Raw genomic sequence first — 27620 nt, 5'->3', positions numbered from 1 at the left:
TTATCTTTCACAGGGTGCAGGAGGAAATGAGATACAAGCTCAGATCTTAGATTCATGTGAGATAATCAGTGTAATCTGAAGACAGTGAATCAAGAAATAATTCAACAAATCAATGTTTATTGCCATTGAAAGCACACTAGATGGCAGTACCAGTCTGTTTTATGTGAGAGCAGAGGTGGTTTGAATTTGATGGAGCCTCATGTGGACAGTAACTGTCAACTCCAGAATGCATTTAAAACTGAAGTTTAATGTTTCAGCTCCTCTCTACCTTTTAACAAAGAAACCACCTGTACAGCACCTCTGCTTAAGAAATGATTTGTGCATCCTAAAAAGCACATGTCAATTTCCTGCAGAATGAAAAGAAACATTTTCAACTTATTGATTAATGCTGCTGTAATGAATTACACTCAGTATGCCAGACGAGAAATAGTTTTGTCCAAATGTGTTTGTCATTTAAATATGTAACATAAGCACATGAATGTGTTCATGCAGAGACAATTACACAGTTTAATAGCAGTTATATTTGCAGCTTCACATCTTCATTGAGCAAAAGTTTTACACGGGATGCAAATACTGATGCTGTGATGCACTCTTGAGGTTTTACACACATGGATTATGGATTGATATTATTAGTATTATTATTTTTATTTTAAAGTTGCATGATGCACAATTTGTCTTTTTTCCATTTCATTTATACCATATTCTAGAGATTAGTTTTCACTGTGAGTTGAAAGGGCATAATTTTAAACATTTTAACATAAAAAATACTGATTGTTTTTAAAAATTAATGAAATTAAATAATTCAAATGTGTAAATGCTCTATGGTCCACACATTTGTTGGCAGCACAGTATATAAGGAGAAAGTACCTAATATGTTAAAAAATGGATGAATATGTAGACTTTTACATATCAAACCTATGTTGTTGTTGTTATATTATTTATATATATATATATATATATATATATATATATATATATATATATATATATATATATATATATACACAGTGAGGAACATAAGTATTTGAACACCCTACAATTTTGTAAGTTCTCCCACTTAGAAATCATGGAGGGGTCTGAAATTTCCATCTTAGGTGCATGTCCACTGTGAGAGACATAATCTAAAAAAAAAAAAAAAAAAAAAAAAAAAAAAAAAAAAAATCTGGAAATCACAATGTATGATTTTTTTTTAAATTTATTTGTATGTTACTGCTGCAAATAAGTATTTGACTCCTGACTAACCAGCAAGAATTCAGGCTCACACAGACCTGTTCATTTTTCTTTAAGAAGCCCTCTTATTCTGCACTCTTTATCTGTATTAATTGCACCTGTTTGAACTTGTTACCTGTATAAAAGACACCTGTTCACACACTCAATCAATCACACTCCAAGGACACCAGGGACAAAACTGTAGACCTGCACAAAGCTGGGATGGACTATAGGACAACAGGCAAGCAGCTTGGTAGAAGACAACAACTGTTATGGTTATTTATTAGAAAGTGGAAGAAACACAAGATGACTGTCAATCTCCCTTGGTCTGGGATTCCATGCAAGATCTCACTGTGTGGGGTAAGGATGATTCTGAGAAAGCTCAGAACTACACAGGAGGACCTGGTCAATGACCTGAAGAGAGCTGGGACCACAGTCAGAAAGATTACATTAGTAACACATGATGCTGTCATGGTTTAAAATCCTGCAGGGCAGTAAGGTCCCCCTGCTCAAGCCAGCACATGTCCAGGCCTGTTTGAAGTTCACCAGTGACCATCTGGATGATCCAGAGGAGGCATGGGAGAAGGTCATGTGGTCAGATGAGACCAGAATAGAGCTTTTTGGAATCAACTCCACTTACCATGTTTAGAAGATGAGAACAACCCCAAGAAAACCATCCCAACTGTGAAGCATGGGGGTGGAAACATCATACTCTGGGGGTGCTCTTCTGCAAAGGGGACAGGACGACTGCACCGTATTGAAGGGAGGATGGATGGGGTCATGTATTGCGAGATTTTGGCAAACAACCTACAGGAAATGTTTGACCTCTGTAATTGCAAACAAAGGCTACTGTACCAAATATTAACATTGATTTTCACAGGTGTTCAAATACTTATTTGCAGCAGTAACATACAAACAAATTATTAAAAAAAAAAAAGTCATACATTGTGATTTCCAGATTTTGTTTTTTTTTAGATTATGTCTCTCACAGTGGACATGCACCTAAGATGAAAATTTCAGACCCCTCCATGATTTCTAAGTGGGAGAACTTGCAAAAACGCAGGGTGTTCAAATACTTAGTTTCCTCACTGTGTGTGTGTGTGTGTGTATATATATATATATATATATATATATATATATATATATATATATATATATATATATATATATATATATATATATATATATATATATAATTTGTGTAAGCCTGATCCCGTCGGATCTCAGAAGCTAAGCAGTGCGGGGCCTGGTTAGTACTTGGATGGGAGACCACTTTGGAACACCAGCGGCGGTGTGTGTTTCTCCAGGTTATACTGGAGTTGCGTCAGGAAGGGAATCCAGCGTAAAACTTGTGCCAAATGCCTATGCGGATCTGGCTATATCCGTTGTGGCGACCCCAAACAAAATGGGAGCAGCCAAATGGACAACAACATATATAATTAAGTCGGCATTTGTAAAAAAAATACATATCCGAAAATATAACTTGACTAATTTTGTTTTGTGTCACCATGGTTGAATGCTGGCAACAGTTAATATATAAAACTAAATGATTTCCAAAGAGTCATAACTGAAAATGAGTTTTCATCCTCCATCAGTGAAGCATCACCTCTTGACTCTTTCTCTTCCTTCCCAGGATGCACCTGCAGGCCTCCACTGATTATTTTTAGCTGAAATGTAAATGCTGAGGTCAAAGGTCAGGTGTTTGCATAATAAGTGACGTGCTTCCTCCTCCTCCTGTCAATCACTGTGATGTTGAGTGTGGTATTAAATTGCTCCTCCTGCACCTCCTCTGGTCATCCTCCACAGCCTCTAATGTGTCAGCAGTAAGTTTCCACGTTCCAAGTCCATTGTGAGCACACAGTGACAACATGCTGGGGAGCCTCTGCACTCTCATCACTGCTCTAACATGTAAGGAGGCTGACTTACTGCAGCTTTCAGCTCAGTCTGTGGCTTTCTCTTCATCTCATCTTCTTCTTTCCAGGTGTCAGTGGTGTGACCGTGGTGACACAGAAGCCTGCTGTTGTCACGGTGACCACAGGAAACACAGCCATCATGGACTGTAACCTGGGAACTGTTACTGATAGTACAGCTCGCTGGTACAAACAGATTCCAGGAGGAGTTCCTCAGTTTGTGTTGGTGAATTATCACAGTTGGAGCTCTCCAAGTTATGGTTCTGGTTTCTCATCTTCAAAATTCACATCGACTCATCAGTCACAGATAGATTATCGTTTTATCATCAAGAATGTGGAGCAGTCAGACTCAGCTGTGTATTACTGTAAAACGTGGGACAGCTCTGTTAATGAGTTCGTATCACAGTGATGCCGGTATTTGGTTAGACTCTTTCTCTCCGATTGTTCTGTCTGAGTTATTTTCATTAGTTACTTCATCCAAACCATCAACATGTTTATTAGACCCCATTCCTGCCAGGCTGCTCAAGGAAGTCCTACCATTATTTAATGCTTCAATCTTAAATATGATCAATCTATCTTTGTTAGTTGGCTATGTACCACAGGCTTTTAAGGTGGCAGTAATTAAACCATTACTTAAAAAGCCATCACTTGACCCAGCTATCTTAGCTAATTATAGGCCAATCTCCAACCTTCCTTTTCTCTCAAAGATTCTTGAGAGGGTAGTTGTAAAACAGCTAACTGATCACCTGCAGAGGAATGGTCTATTTGAAGAGTTTCAGTCAGGTTTTAGAATTCATCATAGTACAGAAACAACATTAGTGAAGGTTACAAATGATCTTCTTATGGCTTCGGACAGTGGACTTATCTCTGTGCTTGTTCTGTTGGACCTCAGTGCTGCTTTTGATACTGTTGACCATAAAATTTTATTACAGAGATTAGAGCATGTCATAGGTATTAAGGGCACTGCGCTGCGGTGGTTTGAATCATATTTGTCTAATAGATTACAGTTTGTTCATGTAAATGGGGAATCTTCTTCACAGACTAAAGTTAATTATGGAGTTCCACAAGGTTCTGTGCTAGGACCAATTTTATTCACTTTATACATGCTTCCCTTAGGCAGTATTATTAGACGGTATTGCTTAAATTTTCATTGTTACACAGATGATACCCAGCTTTATCTATCCATGAAGCCAGAGGATACACACCAATTAGCTAAACTGCAGGATTGTCTTACAGACATAAAGACATGGATGACCTCTAATTTCCTGCTTTTAAACTCAGATAAAACTGAAGTTATTGTACTTGGCCCCACAAATCCTAGAAGCATGGTGTCTAACCAGATCGTTACTCTGGATGGCATTTCCCTGATCTCTAGTAATACTGTGAGAAATCTTGGAGTCATTTTTGATCAGGATATGTCATTCAAAGCGCATATTAAACAAATATGTAGGACTGCCTTTTTGCATTTACGCAATATCTCTAAAATCAGAAAGGTCTTGTCTCAGAGTGATGCTGAAAAACTAATTCATGCATTTATTTCCTCTAGGCTGGACTATTGTAATTCATTATTATCAGGTTGTCCTAAAAGTTCCCTAAAAAGCCTCTAGCCTGCAGCTAGAGTACTGACGGGGACTAGCAGGAGAGAGCATATCTCACCCGTGTTGGCCTCTCTTCATTGGCTTCCTGTTAATTCTAGAATAGAATTTAAAATTCTTCTTCTTACTTATAAGGTTTTGAATAATCAGGTCCCATCTTATCTTAGGGACCTCGTAGTACCATATTACCCCATTAGAGCGCTTCGCTCTCAGACTGCGGGCTTACTTGTGGTTCCTAGGGTTTGTAAGAGTAGAATGGGAGGCAGAGCCTTCAGCTTTCAGGCTCCTCTCCTGTGGAACCAGCTCCCAATTCAGATCAGGGAGACAGATACCCTCTCTACTTTTAAGATTAGGCTTAAAACTTTCCTTTTCGCTAAGGCTTATAGTTAGGGCTGGATCGGGTGACCCTGGACCATCCCTTCGTTATGTTGCTTTAGACGTAGACTGTGGGGGGGTTCCCATGATGCACTGTTTCTTTCTCTTTTTGCTCTGTATGCATCACTCTGCATTTAATCATTAGTGATCGATCTCTGCCCCCCTTCTCGGCATGTCTTTTTCCTGGTTCTTTCCCTCAGCCCCAACCAGTCTCAGCAGAAGACTGCCCCTCCCTGAGCCTGGTTCTGCTGGAGGTTTCTTCCTGTTAAAAGGGAGTTTTTCCTTCCCACTGTGGCCAAGTGCTTGCTCATAGGGGGTCGTTTTGACCGTTGGGGTTTTTCATAATTATTGTATGGCCTTGCCTTACAGTGTGGAGCGCCTTGGGGCAACTGTTTGTTGTGATTTGGCGCTATATAAGAAAAAAGTTGATTGATTGATTGATTGATTCACATTGTGACAAAAACCTCCTCACTAAATACTTCTGCTTTTTCACATATTTTCACTGATGCTGAAAAATAAACCACTTTATTTCTGTGACTTCATGACAAATGCAGCTATTTTTTTTATCATGTCTATTCATTCTTTCACATTTTCACCGATGCTGAAATTTTGAAGTTATTTCTGTAGCTTATTTCAGATTTCTTATTTACTTTCCCAAATCCTTGCAATATTTTTTTCAAATACTTTTTTATACATTTACTGGACAAATGTCACTTGCATTATGAGAGAGCATCAGCTTATATTTTAGCCATGTGGCACATTTCACTGCTTATGGTCCAGCACACAGGTGTCTCAGGGTTAAGGAACCCAGCGGCTGGAGAAGGTCACTGGGTCACCTTGCTGTTGCAGGTAGATGCCACTTTTGGAGATGGAGCCATTGCCTGACTGGGTGATTGCCATCCACATCCACTGACGGTTCTGTGGCAGATGCAGAGTCACATGGAACAAGTGCATGCTCCAATACCTGACTTGATGATTGCTTCACTTTTTTGACAGTAAAACATAATTTAAATATTCACCAATAAATTCACATGAACAACACATCAGATTTTAATCTTTGACAGTGTTATATGGAATACAATTGAAATATTTATTGTACATTACCATTCAACTGAAATATGTCCTTATTAAAATTTACAACTGCAATAAATATAGTGTCAGAAAGTCTTTGGTACTCAGTAATCACACTAAACATTTTCAATGAGTCAAGATGATGTTCCTGAAAATACTGTTAAAAACATGTCTTCAATACACAAAACTGAATATTTGCCCAACTTAAAAAAGTTTCACCTCAAGGTATTAGTTTCTCACTCATCACTTATTCACTCATCTTCAACCGCTTTTCTGGGTTCGGGTCGTGGGGGCAACAGCTCCAGCAGGGGACCCCAGACTTCCCTTTCCCATGCCACATTGACCACCTCTGACTGGAGGATCCCGAGGCGTTCCCAGGCCAGTGTAGAGATATAATCTCTCCACCTAGTCCTGGGTCTTCCCCGGGGTCTCCTCCCAGATGGATGTGCCTGGAACACCTCCCTTGGGAGGTGCCCAGGAGGCATCCTTACCAGATGCCCAAACCACCTCAGCTGGCTCCTTTCAATGCGAAGGAGCAGCGACTCTACTCTGAGCTCCCCACGGATGACCGAACTTCTCACCCTATCTCTAAGGGAGACACCAGCCACCCTCCTGAGGAAGCCCATTTCGACTGCTTGTACCCGCGATCTAGTTCTTTTGGTCATGACCCAACACTCATGACCATAGGTGAGAGTAGGAACGAAGATTGGCCAGTAGATTGAGAGCTTCACCTTTTGGGTCAGCTCCTTTTTCGTCATAACAGTATGGTAGAGCGAATGCAATACCGCCCCTGCTGCGCTGATTCTCCAGACAATCTCACGCTCCATTGTCCCCTCACTTGTGAACAAGACCCCGAGGTACTTGAACTCTTTCACTTGGGGGGAGGCCATATTTCCTACCCGGAGTAGGCAATCCATCGGTTTCCTGCTGAGAACCATGGCCTCAGATTTAGAGGTGCTGATCCTCATCCCAGCCACTTCACACTCGGCTGCGAACTGATCCAGTGAGTGTTGGTCACTGGCCGATGAAACCAACAGGACCACATCATCTGCAAAAAGCAGTGATGAGACCATGAGCCCACCAAACTGGAAACTCTCCTCCCCTCAACTACGCCTCGATATCCTGTCCATGAATATCACAAACAGGATTAGTGACAAGGCGCAGCCCTGGCGGAGGCCAACCTCCACCGGAAACGAGTCCGACTTACTGCTGAGCACCCGAACACAGCTCTCGCTTTGCGAGTACAGAGATTGGATGGCCCTGAGAAGGGACCCCCTCACTCCATACTTTCGCAGCACCTCCCACAGTATTTCCCGGGGTACCCGATCGTACACCTTCTTCAAGTCCACAAAACACATGTAGACTGGGTGGGCATACTCCCAGGCATCCTCCAGGATCCTCTCATAAGGATCCTGGTCCAGGATCTCAGCTGGTCGGTTGTTCCATGACCAGGACGGAACCTGCATTGTTCCTCTTCAATCCGAGATTCGACTATCGGCCGAACCCTCCTTTCCAGCACCCTGGAGTAGACTTTATCAAGGAGGCTGAGTAGTGTGATGCCCCTGTAGTTGGCACATACTCTCTGATCCCCCTTTTTAAATATGGGGACCACCTCCCCAGTTTGCCACTTCTTAGGCTCTGTCCCAGACCTCAACGTGTTGAAGAGACGTCTCATCCAAGACAATCCCTCCACACCCCGAGCCTTCATCATTTCTGGACGGATCTCATCACCCCGCGGGACCTTGCCTCTGCGGAGTTGTTTGACTACCTCAGTGACTTCCACCAGGGAAATTGATGAAAGTCCTCCATCAGCTTCCACCTCAACCCCTACTATAGAGGGTGCCCCGGTCTGATGCAGGAGTTCCTCAAAGTGTTCCTTCCAGTGCCAGATTACATCCTCAGTTGGGGTCAACAGAGTCCCATTCTTACTGTAAACAGCTTGGATGGTTCCCCGTCCCCCGATGGGTCGCGCCCCCCCCCCCCCCACCACCACCACCACCAAAAAAAAGTGCGCACCGGAGGGGATGTGCCTCTATGAATTGGGTGCGCTCCTGTCCTGGAAAGCTCGTGTATTTAGGCTACACCATTGTAAGAGACTGACTGAGTAAGAGTAAAGAGTGATGACAGTATTTTTTAAATTATTTGAACGTATAGACCAGGGGTAGGCAACCTGTTCCAGAAAGAGCCATGAGGGTGCAGGTTTTCTTTGCAGCCACTGACTCCACCAGGTGATTTTACTGATTAATATCACTTTGAGCAGATGGAATCAGTTAATCAGTGAAATCACCTGGTGGAGTCAGTGGCTGCAAAGAAAACCTGCACCCTCATGGCTCTTTCTGGAACAGGTTGTCTACCCCTGGTATAGACCCTCGATCAAGTGATCTCCCGCATACCACAAATCAAACAAACAAATGATCTGAGAAAAGACACGAGACAGTAGATAAACCCCACATACAGCCCTCCATCACAAGTGCAAACACAGTGCAATTGGGCATGACAGTCACACAACGGGTCAAAGATAAACCTTTCATGTAGATATATTTACAACAATACATCATTTTAATATCTGTCATTGCGGGCGACTGGCCGTGAACGGAGGGACTAAGAAAATGCATACCGCACGACAACAGCATGTTATTTGCATTATTATCACTTTTTACTGAGATACACAACACGTAACGCGTACATAAAAAGTTGGGTCACTTTTGTCGTGTCGGCTGTCCCGCGCTGCTCTCCAAATTCGGCAGTGCGTCCTCATCAAGCTGGCTGCTTTGGCTGCTGTTCATTGTCGTACTATCCATGAGAAAATCATCCGGAATATCCATATTGGGACCAAAACACACTTCTCGCATTTTCATCTTTTCCTCTGCGGACAGTTTTTTTTTTTCCCCCTCTGCGGACATTTCTTGAGCTGCGCGCTATGAAGTCATTTGTTTATGCATAGCGGGTGGGTATAGCCAGGTACCATCGACGTAAATCTACGATACCGGCCCAGCAATGCCCCGGTAAAGTGATAATAATATTGAATAACTAATATTTTGCTATATTTTCCACTATTTGTTTTTCTTTCTTTTTTCTTTTTATTTTTTGATAACGCTCACATCCGAGGGGGCGGGGTTGATGACGTGAGAGGGCGTCGCCCACAAATGCCCCCTCGTGGCTCCGGTCCCTGTGTGTTTGGGGTCATTGTCATGCGTGAAGACCCAGCCATAACCCATCTTCAATGCTCTTACTGAGGGAAGGAGGTTGTTTGCCAAAATCTCGCAATACATGACCCCATCCATCCTCCCTTCAATACGGTGCAGTCGTCCTGTCCCCTTTGCAGAAGAGCACCCATGATGTTTCCACCCCCATGCTTCACAGTTGGGATGGTTTTCTTGGGGTTGTTCTCATCCTCTAAACATGGTAAGTGGAGTTGATTCCAAAAAGCTCTATTCTGGTCTCATATGACCACATGACCTTCTCCCATGCTTCCGCTGGATCATCCAGATGGTCACTGGTGAACTTCAAACGGGCCTGGACATGTGCTGGCTTGAGCAGGGGGACTTTGCTGCCCTGCAGGATTTGAAACCATGACAACATCATGTGTTACGAATATAATCTTTGTGACTGTGGTCCCAGCTCTCTTCAGGTCATTGACCAGGTCCTCCTGTGTAGTTCTGAGCTTTCTCAGAATCATCCTTACCCCCAGGGTCGGACTGGGAACAAATTTTGGCCCTGGCATTTTTTCCTATGGACCAGCCCACTATTGGCCTGATGAATCCACCCCCAAACACGCACACCCACCTGTCCATACCGAACGCCCAGTGAACAAATACTATACACCTAAACACACACTTTCACTGTCATTTCACCTTGATCATAGTACAAAATGGAAGCAAAAGCATACAAGCGGAAAAAAGCTTTTGTGCCTCCAAAGTGTGTGTGAGAGAGAGAGATAATGTGTGTGTGTGTGTGTGTGTGTGTGAGAGAGAGAGAAAGGTAATGTGTGTGTGTTTAGTTTATCTTACCTTACAGCAGACAGACAGTCTCGGGGATGGCCATGCATGTTAGGCGATGAGAAGGCATTTCATTAGGCTGCTCTTTTCTGCCACCATGTCAACAACCCAACATAGACATCAATTGGCTTTGAGCCTGGGCTAACCTCTCCAGTAAAGTTGTCCTCATTTTCGCCCGTTGTAGTAGGGACGTCGGGAGCACTAGCAGCAACGCTAGAAGTAGTATTGGCCACAGCAAACAAATTATCTATTTTAAAACACCTGGAAGCCTCAGCTTGTAGAGCTTTCTGCTTTTTGTCCCGAATCTTCTCCGCTCCCCCCTTCCTCTTTTTGCCACCTCTTTCCATGATTTATCTAGTGAAAATATATGCGCGACATGCATCCGTGTTCCCATGGACCTGCGCCACTCATCACATCAGCAGGGTTGCCAGATGTGACTGACTGATGATTTCCAGCCCAAAAAAAATGCTCAAAAACCGCCTGGATGCACTAAATCTCGCCCAATTTGAACAAAAGTCTATTGATCTCTATGGCCATAAATCTACAGAAAAACTTTTTTTTACCAGCAGACGGCCATCCTAAACAGCCCAATTGGGAAAATGCCCAATCTGGCAACACTGCACATCAGACGGAAAACGACAGCCTTTAGATGCATACCCCCATGTACCGCAACACATTTTTTGCAAAATCTTCAGACATAAATCCGCCAAATACAAGAGGAACAACATAGTTTTGCTTAAACAAAGTAATATTTATTATAATTTAGTTTGTTGCAAGGATTTTACAGTTTAAAAAAAGAAAAAGAAAATTATACCATATTCCAACCATCACAAAGACGTTTACTACAAGTAAAGGGTATATAAACTGCATGTACCTCCCTATCAATTAATAGTAAAAGTTAAACCTCAATAATGGTTTTTTTGAGTCGTCACTACCTACTTGCAGTTACAAAGTAGAGAACGGGGCCGGTGTGAACTTGGGAGGGCCGACCCACGCACTTCTAAACGTGCAGCAGCCCACCGGGCAAATGCCCAAAATCACAGATTACCAGTCCGAGCCAGCTTACCCCACAAAGTGAGATCTTGCATGGAATCCCAGACCGAGGGAGACTGACAGTCATCTTGTGTTTCTTCCACTGTCTAATAAATAATCATAACAGTTGTTGTCTTCTACCAAGCTGCTTGCCTGTTGTCCTGTAGTCCATCCCAGCCTTGTGCAGGTCTACAGTTTTGTCCCTGGTGTCCTTAGCTCTTTGGTCTTGGCTATGGTGGACAGGTTGGAGTGTGATTGATTGAGTGTGTGAACAGGTGTCTTTTATACAGGTAACAAGTTCAAACAGGTGCAGTTAATACAGGTAAAGAGTGCAGAATAAGAGGGCTTCTTAAAGAAAAATTAACAGGTCTGTGTGAGCCAGAATTCTTGATGGTTGGTAGGGGATCAAATACTTATTTGCAGCAGTAACATACAAATAAGTTATTTAAAAAGTCATACATTGTGATTTCCGGATTTATTTATTTATTTTTTTAGATTATGTCTCTCACAGTGGACATGCACCTAAGATGAAAATTCCAGACTCCTCCATGATTTCTTAGTGGGAGAACTTGCAAAATCGCAGGGTGTTCAAATACTTATTTTCCTTATTGTATGTGAATTTTGCTTTGTATGCAGGACACATGCAGGATACACTCGGTAAGTACTTTTCCTACGGTAAAAGTACTTACCGAGTGTGTCGTTATCATAAAATCTCACATTTCAGGTCTCTTTGTTACGGTGTTCCAAGCTATGATCCTACAGCAACTGAGCACTCAGCAAAAACACAAATTCCAGAAAAACCTCTAAGTGTTCCTGCATGTACATTATAATGATTAACGTAAATTCTTATTTGGAAATAATAACTAAATCTGTTCACATTTACAGTGTTCTGGAGGCTTCTTTTTGACAGCACACAGCTGACACAGCTCTGTATTTATGGCATTTTATAGACATCTTTTTGTTAAACAGATTTCACTCACTGACCAGTGAAAACTGAATTTAGAGAAATTTGACCACAGTAATCCACATCAACTCTGTTTTATGCTTGATTTGAATGAATCACCCATTTGATGAAACAAATTTGAGTTTTTGCTCGTTGATAACGTAGCTGCAGTTTTGTTGGTTTAAAAGTGGGTGACAAGACGTTCAGATGAATATCACGCAGTTTTCAACCAAAAATCAATGTTGAAATTATATCTTGTGCTCAGTGGTATGTGTCTTTAAACCGGGATAATCCTTCTGCTAAATGCAGCTCTCCGTCCTGCCAGGAAAATGTGATGTCATCTGTCTATCAGACCCAAAAATCTATGGGAGACTGACAAACTAGTTCTCTTGCTCTATCAGCCTTATACACAAACTCCCCGCTCCAACCAACCGTGCACACAGGAGGACGGAGCAGGAGGATGCTGTGCATCATTTGTGCCAAATCAACATGAATATCCGCCTCGGATCTGCTGTGGTGAAAAAACAAGGGAATAGCTGAAGGGATTTAATAGGTTACTGTGGAATAAATCAAATCAAATCAGGTCAAACGATGCACAGCCCCAAAGCGCTGTTGGGCATTGCTGCATCCTGGAGAAGAGATGTGGATGAGAGCTGCACACAGACCTCAGAGCCAAGAACAAAAGGATTGTATTAGTGGGAGATCATTTAGTCATGGAGGAGTGGACAGTGAATCCAGCAGGGACAATATTCTGCAAGTCGGTGAATGTCCACACTTCTTGTTCCTGTTTTTTCTCCCTCTGTGGAGTAGTTCTATGCTTTTATTATGATTGTTGTTGTTGTTGTTTATTATTATTATTATGATGATGAAAAAATAAACAAATGTAAATCGTCAAGTCCACATGAACAGTTCCATAAAGATTTTACACAATTTTTAAGCACAGCTGAAATGTTTAAAATAACTGAAAGTTCAGAAACATTTTTATTTTTCAGTTTTTCTTCTTATTCCTACAGAATGTGATAAAGTTGTGAAATCATCTGCAGTTCAAGTGGTGATGATTGTTACACTTTCTGACACCTGACAGTAATCAGATTACATTAATCTTGTTTCATCAATTAAATCTCAAAATCACTTGTAACAGCGTTACAAAAAAAAAAGAGAATGTAACAGAAAATGTAGACAGAATAAAGTGCTGCAGTATTTTTGTCTGTGATCACAGTGATGAAGAAAATGAGATGTTGACAGTGAAAGTTGGTCTGAACATGTTTCAGCTTCACTGCCCTCATCAGTGAGAGTCAGGAGGTTTTTGTACGGTCGTGTGTACAAACTCAATCACTGTGGTATTCGGACAAGGAACCAAGCTGATTGTCACAAGTAAGTACTTTTCTACTCATAATATCACAGAATAATTTGTGTTTTTATGATTAATTCTATGAGAAATTAATGTTTATGGTCTTTGTGATTTAAATGGTTTATTAAATGATTGATTAGAATATTTAAACCTTTCATATGAAGTAGTGCTTAGGGTTTAACAGAATGACCTCAGTACTCTTTACACTGCTGAGTTATAGTTTTTTCATTTTTTAAAATCATTTTTCATCTTTTAGAATTTTAATGATAATTCCCATTTTCTTTTTTTAGACATTGTCAAGTTTTGTTGTGTTCAGCAAATTATTACTATTTTGTCATACAAAAATGTTTTAAAATATAATCTTACATTCATTATTGAATGTTCTGTTTTGACAAATCTCAGACCAACAACCAAAAACTGCTTCATCAAGATTAAAATATTGGTCTTAATTAAGTCCCAATATTATGCCCCCACCTCCCAAATGAAACTGTGTTTCTGTTTGCAATGTAAAAACAAAACAACAATAAGCATTGGACATTTATCTCTTATATGTTGCAATTTCTAATTTTATTTTATTATTTAGTTCTTTGAGATATTTTTTGTGATGATGACATTGTTTCATGTTTCTTGAGGAAAATTGACTTCAGGAAAATTCACAATTTATATGCGATTAGATTTTACAAATATATCTCTCTTACTGAACAACTGTTCATAAATTTCCAACATTATACAATAATCTACAATTTTTCTGATGTAAATGAGGAACTGAATGATGAATCTGATTGAGTTTCTTTTTGTACTTTGTACTGTTGAAACTGAATTACTTCAGTTGCATCAATTTTTTTTTAAAACGATTCTAAATCGTATCATTTTCCAGTTACTGACTCCAGTCCCTGATTGTATTTTATCATTTTGTTCACTCATATTTTGTCCATGTGTCCTCATATTGTCTTCTGATTGTCCTCCATGTGTCTTCCTGTCCTGACTGTCTTGCCTCCGTCCACTGCTGAGCTTCAGTCCAACAAAGTCTCTCTGCTCTGTCTGTCCAGTCAGTCTGGACCTTTTTCTGATGTCACCTGGTTATCTGGTGGGAGTCCAGTGAGCAGTGGGATCTTTACCAGCACCGCTGTCCAACAACCAGACCAGAATTTCCAGATCAGCAGCTATCTGACCATTGAGACGTCAGACTGGAACAGGGATCAGGTTTACACGTGTAAAGTGTCTTTGGGCTCCCAGACCTCAGAGAAAAACATCAAGAAGTCAGAATGTCCCGCTGAAGAATAGCAGGAGACACAATGACCATTTCAAATCTGCTTCTTCACTGCTTACAATGTTTACATGTTACACATGAAGGTAATCAGAATGTTGAACATTGTAAAAACGTTTTTTTTTTTGTCGGCATGCTTGTAATACAAGTTGTTGCTGTTAGGTGGCGCTATTGCATCATCTTTGTTCTTTTTCATTAAAAATGCTTCAATAAAAAGAATTATTCTGCATTTTACTGAGTTTAAATTGAGTTGAAGTAAGTAATATAATCAGTTATTTGAAGTGTATTTCCTTTTTCTACTTTTTCTATAAACTGATGTCGAAAAAAATATTTACATCTGCTTATATTGTCCATACTGAACATATGTTTATATTTTAATAATGAGACACTTTGATGGACACAAAAATGACAGAACGAACAATTAACCAGAAATAAAAAAAGTGATTCATGAGCAAGAAACTCAAAAAATATTGCATTGTGAATTTGAGTCACCTGCATTATATAAAATGCTAGAAAATTCAGACATAACTGAAAATGAGTTTTTGAGAAAATAATTTTTCATGCTTCATCAATGAAGCAACACATGATGGCTCTTTCTCTTCCTTCCCAGGATGCACCTACAGGCCTCCACTGCTTATTTATAGCTAAAATAAAAATGAAGTCAAATGTCACATGTTTGTATCATCAAAGTGACGTGCTTCCTCCTCCTCCTGTCAATCACAGTGACGTTGAGTGTGGTATTAAATTACTCTTCCTGCACCTCCTCTGGTCATCGTCCACAGCCTCTCGATTAGATTAGATTAGATAGATCTTTATTGATCCTTTGGGAAGACTCCCTCAGGGAAATTAAGGTTCCAGCAGCATTGTATCGCAGCACAGTCAGACTCTGCTGCGTATTATTGTAATACATGGGGCGCCTCTTAAAGAGCACGTATCACAGTGATTCACACTGTGACAAAAATGTCTCCACCACGTGGCAAGTTTGGTTAGTTTGGCCAAAACACATTATGGATATGGGACCCTTTCTTCACAGTCTACAGCAAACATTCTCAACCACATGTTGCAATTAAATTCAGGGTGAGTCCAACTTCATTTTGCTATTTCGTTGGCAGAAAACCTGAGCACCTAATAAGATGGAACGAGAAAAGTGCCTCTATTTAGTGAATTAATTGTAGCTGTGTTTCAGGAACACCGTGAATAAATCAATCACATTGTCCTCTGTCAATTCCTTTGAGCTGTTTGAGGTTGATTTTGGCCCTTGGCTGGCAAGTGTGTGTGTGTGTGTGTGTGTGTGTGTGTGTGTGTGTAGGGGGGTGGGGGGGGGGGGGGGGGGGTTCCTGGCAAGCAAAGCACCAAAGAGTGTGAGTAGATCATGAGTGCTAGCAGCCATGAAAGCTCCCTCAAATCAAACAACTGAGTGTTTCATTCCTGCAGCACCTCCTCATCCTCCATCTCCACCCACCTGATCTCCTGCATCTGCCCTGAGGTGCAGACAGCCACCCCGAATGCACCGTCCCATGCACAGTGCCGCTTTGGTGCTCAACATTTGCAAACTCAGAGAAGAAGAATACAAACATAAATCTATAGTACAAACCTTAGTTCAAGAATTTTTGACTTTTTCCAATAGTTTCTACTTTATTTGTTCTTTTGTTTTCAGTTTTGTTGTAGGTTGTTGATGCCCACAGTGTTAGGTGTTATGGACCTGCCTATTTAAGGTGTATCTGACCATTGTGAGCAAAAAATGTAATCAGTGAAAATGAAGCATACTGCCCCCCTTAAAAAAGAAAAAAAAAAGAAGAATAAACATGATGATGTTGTATGACTCGTGTGATGTGCCTGAAGCAAGGTCGCTAACTGGCACCCTGCAGGCCACATTAGCCCTGGCCTCCATTTGTGTGGACATACTTAACCAGGATGTCTTTGAAGAAAAAAAAAGTGGGTGCACCTACACCCTGAGTGACTTGGACTGAGTACAAATTTAATTAATTGGATTTTGATGTTGGGCTTCTTTTCCATTTTCACGCATCACATTAATGAATATTTTTCTACTAGTTTTCATGAAATGTACTGCTGCCTCCACATGAAAGTGTCTTTAAAATCTGTCTTTTGCTCTGCATAGAAAAACACAAAGGTTTTTACCACTTGGAGGGCAGTGAAAAATAGATACATCTTTGCCCACAACACAAATTAAACAAGTAAAGGAACGGGATGAAACTTTTGCTTTTTCTTGTTGAATTACACTTTGACTCAAAACTTTTCCCTCAATCTTATTAGCATGTTTATTCACAAGACTTTTTAATCTACTCAAACCAAAATAACTAAATAAATAAAAATATAAAAATTAAAAATCTAATCCCCTGACCCATGAGATGATGAGAATTTTATTTTTTATGATTTAACTGAGAGGTGAGCAGAGTTGGAGTGTGAAGAGAAGAGCTTTTTGTTAAATATGTACATTAGTCAAAAACTGACGGTAAGATGTGAGAATACACACTCTCCCCATTTTTCTATCTCAAATGGTGTCAAACAAGGTGGGATCATTTCCCCAGTATTATTTTGTAGTTATGTTGATGGTTTGCTGAACAAACTGAAAAATTTAGGAGTTGGTTGTCACATGGGAAGTGTTTGTGCTGGTGCTTTTAGGTATGCAGATGATGTAAAATTATGGCACCAAGTGTAAGTGCCTTGCAGGACATAATTACTGCATGTGAAAACTATGCCAGAGAATTTGACATTATGTTTAGTGGAAAAAAGAGTGAGCTCATTATTTACAAATGTACAAAGGCTAGACCTTCAGAACCTGTTATTTTTGTGAATAATGTCAGGATACCGAGAAAAGATAAAGTCACTTATCTGGGCCATGATTTGTACGAGGATATCTTTAAATTACCTACTGAGAAATGTGTTGCTGATTTCAATTGTCAGTGTAACATGTTTTTTTTGCTGATTTCAAAAATGTTAATGCTTTCATTAGAAATTATTATTTTACAAGTATTGTACTTCATTTTATGGTAGCCAAATTCTCCCTTTGTACTAAAATTAATTAGAAACCATTTATTGTGCATGGAGGAAAGCTATTTGGAAGGTCTGGCGTGTGCCATACTCATTGTAATATTTTACCTTATCTTGCATATACTGTGAGCATTGATCTCTTGCTGGCAAAGCAATGTATTAAATTTATTGATAAGTTGTGTCATAGTGATAACAATGTTGTCAGTACCATTACCAATATGGGACTGTTAGGTACCCATTCTGTTATAGGTGCTAATAAGATAGCTCATGTACAGTGGTGGGCACAGTTCTGCTAATCCACTAACCGGTAATTATCGAAGAAAATGTTTTCATTATCGGATAAGCTTTTCAGATAACTTTGAAAACCATCATCGGACTGATTATCCTCATAAGTTTTGATCCAATCATTTTTAGACCGCTAACATACATGACAAACAAAGCTGAATAGTTACAAACATCTATGAGCCCTAAAATCGGTTAAGTACCTACCTGTTAAATGTTTTGTAATAGATGCATGTAAACAGAAGAGAGCTGGTTCTAGAAAAAACTGCTTTACCCTCTGCAAGCAAAGGAGAACTGGTTACAAAAAGTTCATTTCTTTGAACCCCATACTGATACACTGGCAATATCACCCAAGTCATCCAGAGGCATACATTTTTAACTTATGGTTAAAATTTTAACCAAACTATTTTCGGTCAAGTTATTTAAATTAACGTCACATCTGAAGTTTTATAAAGTGAAAATATCAGATATATATTTTAGTTTTAAAGTAATGCACTAATTTTGAAAGTTTTAGTGTGGACATGCTGTGCCCAGTGCATTATGGGTACCTCAGTAGAACATTCATAACAGAAGAAATGCATTTGAGACGCTCTGATCAGGCTCCACATGGACAACAGCATTAAACTCTTTGTACATTGTGCCTAAAACTCTTGTGAATATATTCTCTGGGTTTATAGATGTTGTTATTGTGTTTGTGTTTTGTAAAAATGCCAGAAGAAGCTCAGGTTGCTCCATTATTTTCAATTGGAATCATTGCAATCAATTCCTGTTTGCTATTAGAGTCCTACTTATGTCAAACACTGTCTGTCATCTTTGTTCCAGAGTAATATATATAAGATATCTAAAATTCAGTTTGCGTTTATTAAATTCCATGTATCTTAAACGTAGCAGAGACGGATTATCTGGAATTTTATTTTGGCAAGTTTTCACAGTCTCTACTGCCATCTATTGGCCAGTAGTGTTCATGGCAGTATTTGCCCTAGCACTGAGCGTCCAGTAGATGGCAGTGTTCTGTTTATTTTGACACCGGTTTTATCAGACGGTTATCTAATTACAACTTCGCTTTTTTTAAAATAAAAAAATGGCATATTTTACAAGAGCACATTTATCTGTAAACACCAACACACGACACACCTCACATTAACGTGTTGGTTTACATAGCATGAATGAGTCAACCAATCAGTGTTAGCGGAGGCACATTTTACCCATAATCCTTTGCCGTCTGTCTGTGTTTGTTACAAAACTTCAGAATTAGTGCATTATTCAACATTAAAAGATATAGGTTATATTTTAACTTTGTACAAATGACAGAATTGACATTAATGGAGTTATTCTATCAGTATTAATTTTATTTATAACTCAAAACCATAAGTCAGCACTGCTTTATTGAGACCTCTGCCTCACGGCAACGCTGTTATTGAGTAGAGAGTTGAGCTTTGCTGCTCCTCTCAACAGCTTTGCTGTTTGAAGCTCCTGTTTATTACATGGAAGCCATGTAATAAACAGGAGCTTCAAAGACAGGAGTGCTGATTCATTGTTTGGGTTTGTAGCGGCCTTTGCTGCTACCAGAAGTGATTGTGGTGTTAAAACTCAAAATCAGCTTGTTGCAAGTATACTGGAGACAATACTGGAAGTTATTGGTTATCTGTAGATTCTGATAAATGTTTGGGTGGTTTATCGGTTTAGCTTTATAAAAGGTAACTTTTCAGTTAGCTCATTATCTGTTATCGAAGCAAATTTTTTGGTTAGCTGTGCCCACCGCTGCCTGTGAATATGATTGAAATGGGAAGTAATGAACAATAATTTGAATTATTGTATGGTATGGGATTTTGCCAACTTCTGATTGGCCCATTTGCCACTTTCTGAGCTGTACCACATGCTGAGTTGTCTGCATGTGAGAAACGAGTACACCTCGCGTGCAGCGTAGCGCTAGCTAATCGAGCGATGCCTTCTATCGATAATGACCAATCAGATAACGCGATACAACACCTACTTTGGCTGTCAGTTTGTTGACAAGATGGCAGAAGACAGGTTTGCGTCTGTTAGCGATGCTGACTTAAAACAAATTTTACACGAAAAAGATGCAAAGAACACCCGCAGAAATACACAGTCAGCAGCCAACCTGTTTCGCAAGTCGTCACTGAAAAGGGACATGCGCCCTACTTTGAAACCTATGACAGATGGATGCTTGACAGAGTACTCGGTCGATTTTACGCGGAAGCTAGACAGGAGAATGGAAAAAAAAAAAGAAAACAAGAAAAAAAAAGAATAAAGAAAACAAGCCTGATGACTCTTCGTCACGGAATCCTAATTCACTCACCACAGCTGAATTCCATACTGCATGTTGGGAAAGGGCCAAAAACCCTGAACTGGAGATTGGACCCAAAGCACCCTCCCATTCTGAAGAATGAGGATTAATAGAGTGGTGGTAAGGGTGCTACATAAGATTCAATTCTCATCACCACTCTCGCTTTGCTTAACAGTAAAGGATGATGACATCACAAAGTGACATGTTGGGGAGTGTCTGCAATCATATCACTGCTCGAACATGTTATATTTGTGTTTGATTTGATTCCCATCACTGGAACCACAAGCTGTCACTCATGGAAATGTCTCTGTGTGTTGACAGATGTTGATGCCCCAGTTGCCTGCTGCCCACACAGATTCTGCAGGACAAAAGCTGGTTCTGAACTGCAGCATTCATAGAAATGATGGAAATTCTGTCCACTGGTATGAACAGGTTCCTGGAGAAGTTCCTCAGTATTCTCACATGTTACAGTACAGACAGCTCAGCCATCTTTGGAAACAGGATTTTCCTCAGACAGTTCTAACTGTAAATGTTGTGGTCCTCTCCGGTTAGGGTCCTGTCTTAGCTGGTTTTGTCTTCTGTGCCTATTTTTCACATTTCATCCCAGCTTTTTTCTTTGTCATTTCTTTTCTCTCATTCCTCTATTTTCTATCTGCCTCAGTCGTCCTCGTCATTTCCTTCTCACAGTCACTTACAGCTTCCTGCTCTGGTATCACATCTTGTCAATGTCACCCTTTTCTTGTCAAATTTTCTCTGTGTTCACCTTTCAGTATTTCACACTCTCTGCCTCATTCTGGTGATCCTTTATGTCCTCACAGGTCTTAAGCCCCATTTACACATAGACGGTAAGAGCTTCCGGAAGCGTCCCGGAAGAGTTTTTGGCCGTCTTAAGGATCACACGCTGTTGTTAACGCCGGCACTAGGGGGTGTGACTTAGTTCCGGCTTTCCTGGGAATCGTCGAAAAAATTATTCAACATGTCGAATAATTCCCGTGACGACGGAGACAACGCGAACAACGGCGTTTGATACTTTTTAATTGCCGTTTCATTCTGCCCCTTCCTGTAGTGCTGCAGTTTACACCGCCGTAATTGGCGGCCGGCGTTGTATCCCTAATCGTGTAAAATGGTGATAGAACCCACATCGGTGTCCTCAAGGACGTTTTAACCGGCGACAGAGGCAGACAAAACGGCGGCGCTAGCAGACAGTATGCCGTTCTAAGCGCCACCTCCCGGTTAACGGCATTCCAAACAGCCGATAGGCGGCGGTCAATATAAAAACGCTAGCGCGCTGCATGCAGGCCTCTCACTCGCGGCCAGCTCCAGATATTTTTGCAGAGAAGCTCCAGTATGCCTCCTAAAAGAAAATTGGCAGTGGCAAGGACTTACCAAGAGGTCTGGTTCAGAAGCAGAGGGGAGGTGGAGACGGAGCAACACGTTGAGGAGGTGGAAAAGGAAGGAGAATAAAAGGCTGAGGATGATCTCCCTCCCCCTGCAGTGACAGAGGCATGTATTCCTGCTGCTTCAGCCTATTATACTCTGGGGGCCTATATGCAAAAGTTCCTGGAGTAACGCAGGATTTGCCTGGATAAATCCAGCGGTACACAGGGCATTATCGGCAGCAGCAGAACACCGCCGTTCTCACACGCGTCTTAACCTGCGATTGTAAAGGATAGAACTTGGTATTAACCCCTGTTGCCTGACGTGTGCCGGATGCTACGGCGTCAAAACACCGCTTTATTCGACGGATTTAGCTGCGTTTTATCCGCGTATTTGTGGATAGTATGGCGGCCAAAAGGCCGGCGAAATGCTCCGCCCCTTTCCCTACATATTAGACATGATCACTTCCACCTTGGTTTGTCTGCACCGGTATCTGATGACAAAGGTTATTTATAGTGACTTCAGTTTATCTTCTGTGCAGGTCCATTGTCTCTGCTTGGGTGTCTGTTTATACATGGTTGGTTTGCACTTTACAGCTTGACTGGCTTCTGTGTTTCCTGTGGCCATGTTAGATCGTGAGTATAAGTTGGCTTATGCACTCTGGAGTTGGACTCACTCTTTAAGAAGAAAGACTTTTGTTTGAACCCTGTTTGGAATAAGAAGAAAGACTATTGGTTGAATTTGGTATTTCATTTTGAAATGCACTCCAAGCAGCAAAGATGTTCCTTGGCTCTGCCTAATCTTTGTTTGTTACTCACCTTCTATTAAGAGAGCTTTCAGTGCACTCCCCTTTAGAGGAAGGAGTCCTCCTATTGATATCACATTCAAGAAGAAGATATTCCTCAGTTTTTTTCTGCCACCCTTTGTGTTTTGACTCCCCTTCTAGGAAGAAAGGATATTCCACCTGTCACCCTGTCTTTGTTGAACCTCATCTGTGGCAAAGGAAGGAGTCCCCAGTTCTGACAAGTATTCCTCTGGAGCTCCCACCTGTTGTGGAACAAGTGTTCCCCCATGGCCCTCACCTGGTTTTAGAAGAGTATTGTTGACACATTGTGACTTTACCTAGTCCTGTTTTCTCTAATAAACCTGTGCTTTAATGCTTTCACCCCCTTCCGACTGTAACACTAAAGCCACATTAGTTCATCAGTAAGGGTCCTACGTCACTGGCAGTGGTGGGCACAGTTCCGCTAATTAGCAACACTAACTTTTTTGTTAGCAGATTAGCTTTTCAGCTTCAGCTGTTTCCTTCAGGATAAAGTTGATCTTAACTTGTCTTATTTAAAGTTGTAACATCAGCGCAAGAATGTGTTGTGATAACTGTCATTGTCTCTGCAAACAGATGTGCTCATACGTTTACGTTCCCTGGCAGAATTTTTTTTGGGCAATTTTTCAGAAAATATGAATAACAATCTTTTTTCCTCTCATGGTTAGTGGTTGTGTGAAGCCATTCATTGTCAAACAACTGTTTACTCTTTAAATCATAACACTGGAAACTAACCAAATGACCCTGATAAAGTTTACATACCCTGGTGATTTTGGCCTGATAAAACGTACACAAGTTGACACAAACTGGCTTGTATGGCTACAAAAGGTAACCATCACTGTGGTATTCGGACAAGGAACCAAGCTGACTGTCACAAGTAAGTACTTTTCTACTCATCATATCATAGAATAATTTATGTTTTTATAAGAAATTCTCTTAGAAATTAATCAGTTCATGGTCCTGTGACTGAAGTTGTTTATAATATGATTGAGTACACTTTTTAAAAACCTTTTATATGAATCATTATTTGAAGTTAAACAGATGGACCTCAGTGCTCTTTTCAGAGCTGAGTTTGAGTTTTTCTTTTTTGAATCTTTTTCATCTTTAACATTTAATGAGAATTCTTTTTTTTTTTTGGATTTGTCCTTCAAATTCACAAAGTACCTGTTTTGAAAACTCAAAATTTTCCTTATTCAATCATTTGTCAAAATCTATTAACACTTAAATTAGAATTTATATTAAAAATTCCATATGACCTTGAAGCATCCCTTTTACCAAAATTTTACATGATGTGAATATCTTGGAATATTATCTTTTTTTTTTTTAAAGTCAGTCTCTTACAAATTAATCAGTTTATGATCTTGAGATTTAAAATGCTCTTTTTATAACTTTTGCAGGGTACATTTATCTTCAACAAATTACTAATTTTTTTTTGCCATTAAAAAGGTTTTTAATTGAAATCTTACATTGTTTCCAATGTTGTGTTTTGACAAATCTCAGACTGAAAAACTGAACAACTACTTGATCAAAATTAAAATATTGATCTCAATATAAGCCCCCCATCACCTCACACCCAAGAAGTAAATTAATTATATGATTACATTTTGCAAATGTCTCTTTTTAAATGACAGTGTTCATAAACTGACAACATGATGCAATAATCTGGATTTTTCTGATGTAAATGAGAAACTGAATCATGAATCAGAGTGTTGTTCAAGTTTTTTTTTTTTTTTTTTTTTTTGTATTTTGGCTGATTGAGATTGAATTACTTCAGTTTCATTAATGTTTTTTTTAAATCCTAAATAAAATTGTATCATCTTCCACAGTTACAGACTCCAGTAGCTGATTGTACTTTATCATATTTTGGCAACATGTGTCCTCTATATGTCTTCAGGCTCCAGCCTCCCTCCTCCTGTCCTGACTGTCTTCCCTCCGTCCACTGCTGAGCTTCAGTCCAACAAAGTCTCTCTGCTCTGTCTGGCTGTTCTGTCCTCTGGGTCTAAAGGTTTGTCTGATGTCACCTGGTTGTCTGGTGGGAGTCCAGTGAGTAGTGGGATCTTTACCAGCACTGCTGTTCAACAACCAGACAAGACTTTCCAGATCAGCAGCTATCTGACCATTGAGACGTCAGACTGGAACAGAGATCAGGTTTACACGTGTAAAGTGTCTTTGGGCTCCCAGACTTCAGAGAAAAACATCCAGAAGTCAGAATGTCCCACTGAAGAACAGCAGGAGACACAATGACCATTTCAAATCTGCTTCTTCACTGCTTACAATGTTTACGTGTTACACATGAAGGTGATCAGAATGTTGAACATTGGAAAGTCATGTTGAAAGATTTGTGTCGCACGTTTGTAATACATGTTCTTGCTCATAGGTGGCGATCGTGTATCATTTTTACAGTTGTGTATCATTGAAAAAAAAATCCTTCAATAAAAAGACATAATTAAAAAAGTTTGTATTTTATTAAATGTAGTTGAAATGAATAATACAATAATCAGTCATTTTAAGTGTATTTTCATTTGTTGTGTTTTTGCAAAAACTTGATATTGCAAATATAATAATTTTCTTAATGAGACACTTTGATGGAGGCAAAACTTATATCATGAATAAATGAACATAATGTGAAAACTGATTCATGAGCAATAAAGTCAGAGAACAATAACATATTGATTTTTTTTTTACATTTTGAATTTCAGTTGCCTGCAATAAATAAGATGTTAGAAAATTCAGTCACAACTGAAAATGAGTGTTCATCCTCTATCAGTGAAGCATCACCTCTCATCTTTTTCTCTTCCATCCCAGGATGCACCTGCAAGCCTTGTCTGCTTATTTATAGCTGAAATGTAAATTCTGAGGTCAAAGGTCAGGTGTTTGCATAATAAGTGACGTGCTGTCATGGACTGTAACCTGGGAACTGTGACTGATAGTGGAGCAGGCTGGTACAAACAGATTCCAGGAGGAGTATTTGATTATTTATAGGTGGATCAGTACGTCAGAAATATAAATAGGAATGTGACATCACACCTGCACCAAATCAAACTCATTAAAAATATGTCAGAGGATTTTTTATCATACAATATCAAAATACACAGTGATAAGGAACAGAAGCATTTAACTGATATTTGTGGTGTGAAACTACATTATGCAGTGGCCTTCAAAAGTATTGCAACACTTGGTATTTCAAACATTTTAATTTGTTTATGCCATTTCAAATACAGGGGTGCACCTTGTCACTAATCCTGTTTGTGATATTCATGGACAGGATATGGAGGCATACTCGGAGGGAGAAGGGTTTCCAGTTTGGTGGGCTCAGCGTCTCATCGCTGTTTTTTGCAGATGCTGTGGTCCCATTGGCTTCATCAGCTTGTGACCTTCTACACTCACTGGATCGGTTCGCAGCCGAGTGTGAAGCGGTCGGGATGATGATCAGCACCTTGAAATCTGAGGCCATGGTTCTTAGCAGGAAACCCATGGATTGCCTCCTTTGAGTAGGGAATGCGGTCTTACCCCAAGTGAAGGAGTTCAAGTACCTTGGAGTGGTGTTTACGAGTGAGGGGACAATGGAGTGTGAGATTGGCTGGAGAATTAGCGCAGCAGGGGCGGTATTGTATTTGCTCTCGCAAGCGAGGAAACTGCCAACTGTTTGTGATGAAAAGAGAGTTGAGCCAAAAGGTGAAACTCTCGATCTACTGGTCAGTCTTCATTCCTACTCTCACCTATGGTCATGAGGGTTGGGTCATGACCGAAAGAACTAGCTCACAAGTATAAGCAGCTGAAATAGGCTTCCTTAGGAGGGTGGCTGGTGTCTCCCTTAGAGATAAGGTGAGAACATTGGTCATCTGTGGGGAACTCAGAGTTGAGCCACTGCTCCTTCTCATTGAAAGGAGGCAGCTGAGGTGGCATCTGGTAAGGAAAGCCCCTCCCTCCCTAGTGAGGTGTTCTAGGCATGTCCATCTGGGAGGAGACCCACTGGCCTTGGAACGCCTCGGTATTCCCCTGTCGGAGGTTTTCATTGTGGTCCGGGAAAAGGATGTCTGGGGTTCCCTACTGAAGCTGTTGCCCCCACGACCCAATTCAGGATAAGCAGTTGAAGATAAGAAGATAAGATAAGAAAAGCCTTTATTCATCCCTCAATGGGGAAATTTCAGTGTCACATCGCAGCATAGAACAGTAGGAATAGACAGAAGGGTATGCAATAAAACAAGTATCTCTTAAAAAACAAGAACTAAAAAAGCACTGAGTGCCGGGTAAAGCTAAGGCTACCATTGTTCAGTTCAATGCTGCAATGTCGGGATGATATACACTGTCGGGATGTAAAAGTGATCAGATAAAGTGACTTCAGCGTGAAATGTACGCTAAGTTACTCTGATATTTACAATATGGACAGTGTAAAATATAGTAGGTAAAGTGACTTGAGTTTGCACCATAAATTAAATTATTATTATTAAATTATTAAGATGAGTGACTGAGTGATTTCAAATACAAAAAAAAAAAAAAAAAAAAATCTAAAATGATGTTGCTTAAACTCAAACTGAAAACAAAACTCTACAACTTGATATAAATTAATTACAAAATTCAAATCCAAGGTAATGGGTTGCATGAGTAATGGAACACATTAGTATTATTTCTATAAATAATCTGTTTTATTGCCACTTTTCTTCATACAAAATAAGCTGCTCTTGAACACATAACCCACAGGGCCTGGCCGGGCTCAGCCCGAAAGAGCGACATGGGCCCGCCCTCCTGTGGGTTTATCAACTGCAGAGGGGGCCATGGGGGTTGGGTGCAGAGAGGATTGGGTGGCAGTCGAGGGCGGGTGGCCCGGTGGCCTCTTCCGTGCTCACAGCCCCTGGCTGTTGGGACATGGAATGTCACCTCGCTGGGGGGAAGGAGCCTGCGCTTGTGTGGCAGGTTGAGAGATACCGACTAGAGATAGTCGGGCTCACCTCCATGTACAGCTTGGGCTCTGGTACCCAACACCTGGAGAGGGTCTGGATGCTCCACTTTTCTGGCATTGCCCACGGGGAGAGCTGGGGTAGCATTGCTTATTGCTCCACAGCTCAG

At 40.4% G+C, this 27620-nt stretch overlaps 1 protein-coding gene across 1 annotated transcript; it reads left to right on the top strand.

Moving 5' to 3' along the window:
• Positions 1 to 2846: 2846 nt before the first annotated feature.
• On the top strand, positions 2847 to 24909 carry LOC117527802 (immunoglobulin lambda-1 light chain-like). Its single transcript, XM_034190299.1, has 4 exons — positions 2847 to 3117; positions 3191 to 3516; positions 13474 to 13507; positions 24448 to 24909. The coding sequence occupies exons 1-4, from the start codon at positions 3078 to 3080 to the stop codon at positions 24795 to 24797; spliced, it is 750 nt and encodes a 249-aa protein (XP_034046190.1). The 5' UTR covers positions 2847 to 3077; the 3' UTR covers positions 24798 to 24909.
• Positions 24910 to 27620: the final 2711 nt, after the last annotated feature.

The sequence above is a fragment of the Thalassophryne amazonica genome, chromosome 16 (genome assembly GCF_902500255.1).
Source record: "Thalassophryne amazonica chromosome 16, fThaAma1.1, whole genome shotgun sequence".
NCBI classification, from domain to species: Eukaryota; Metazoa; Chordata; class Actinopteri; order Batrachoidiformes; family Batrachoididae; genus Thalassophryne; species Thalassophryne amazonica.
This window is presented reverse-complemented; position numbering and strand designations above follow the sequence as displayed.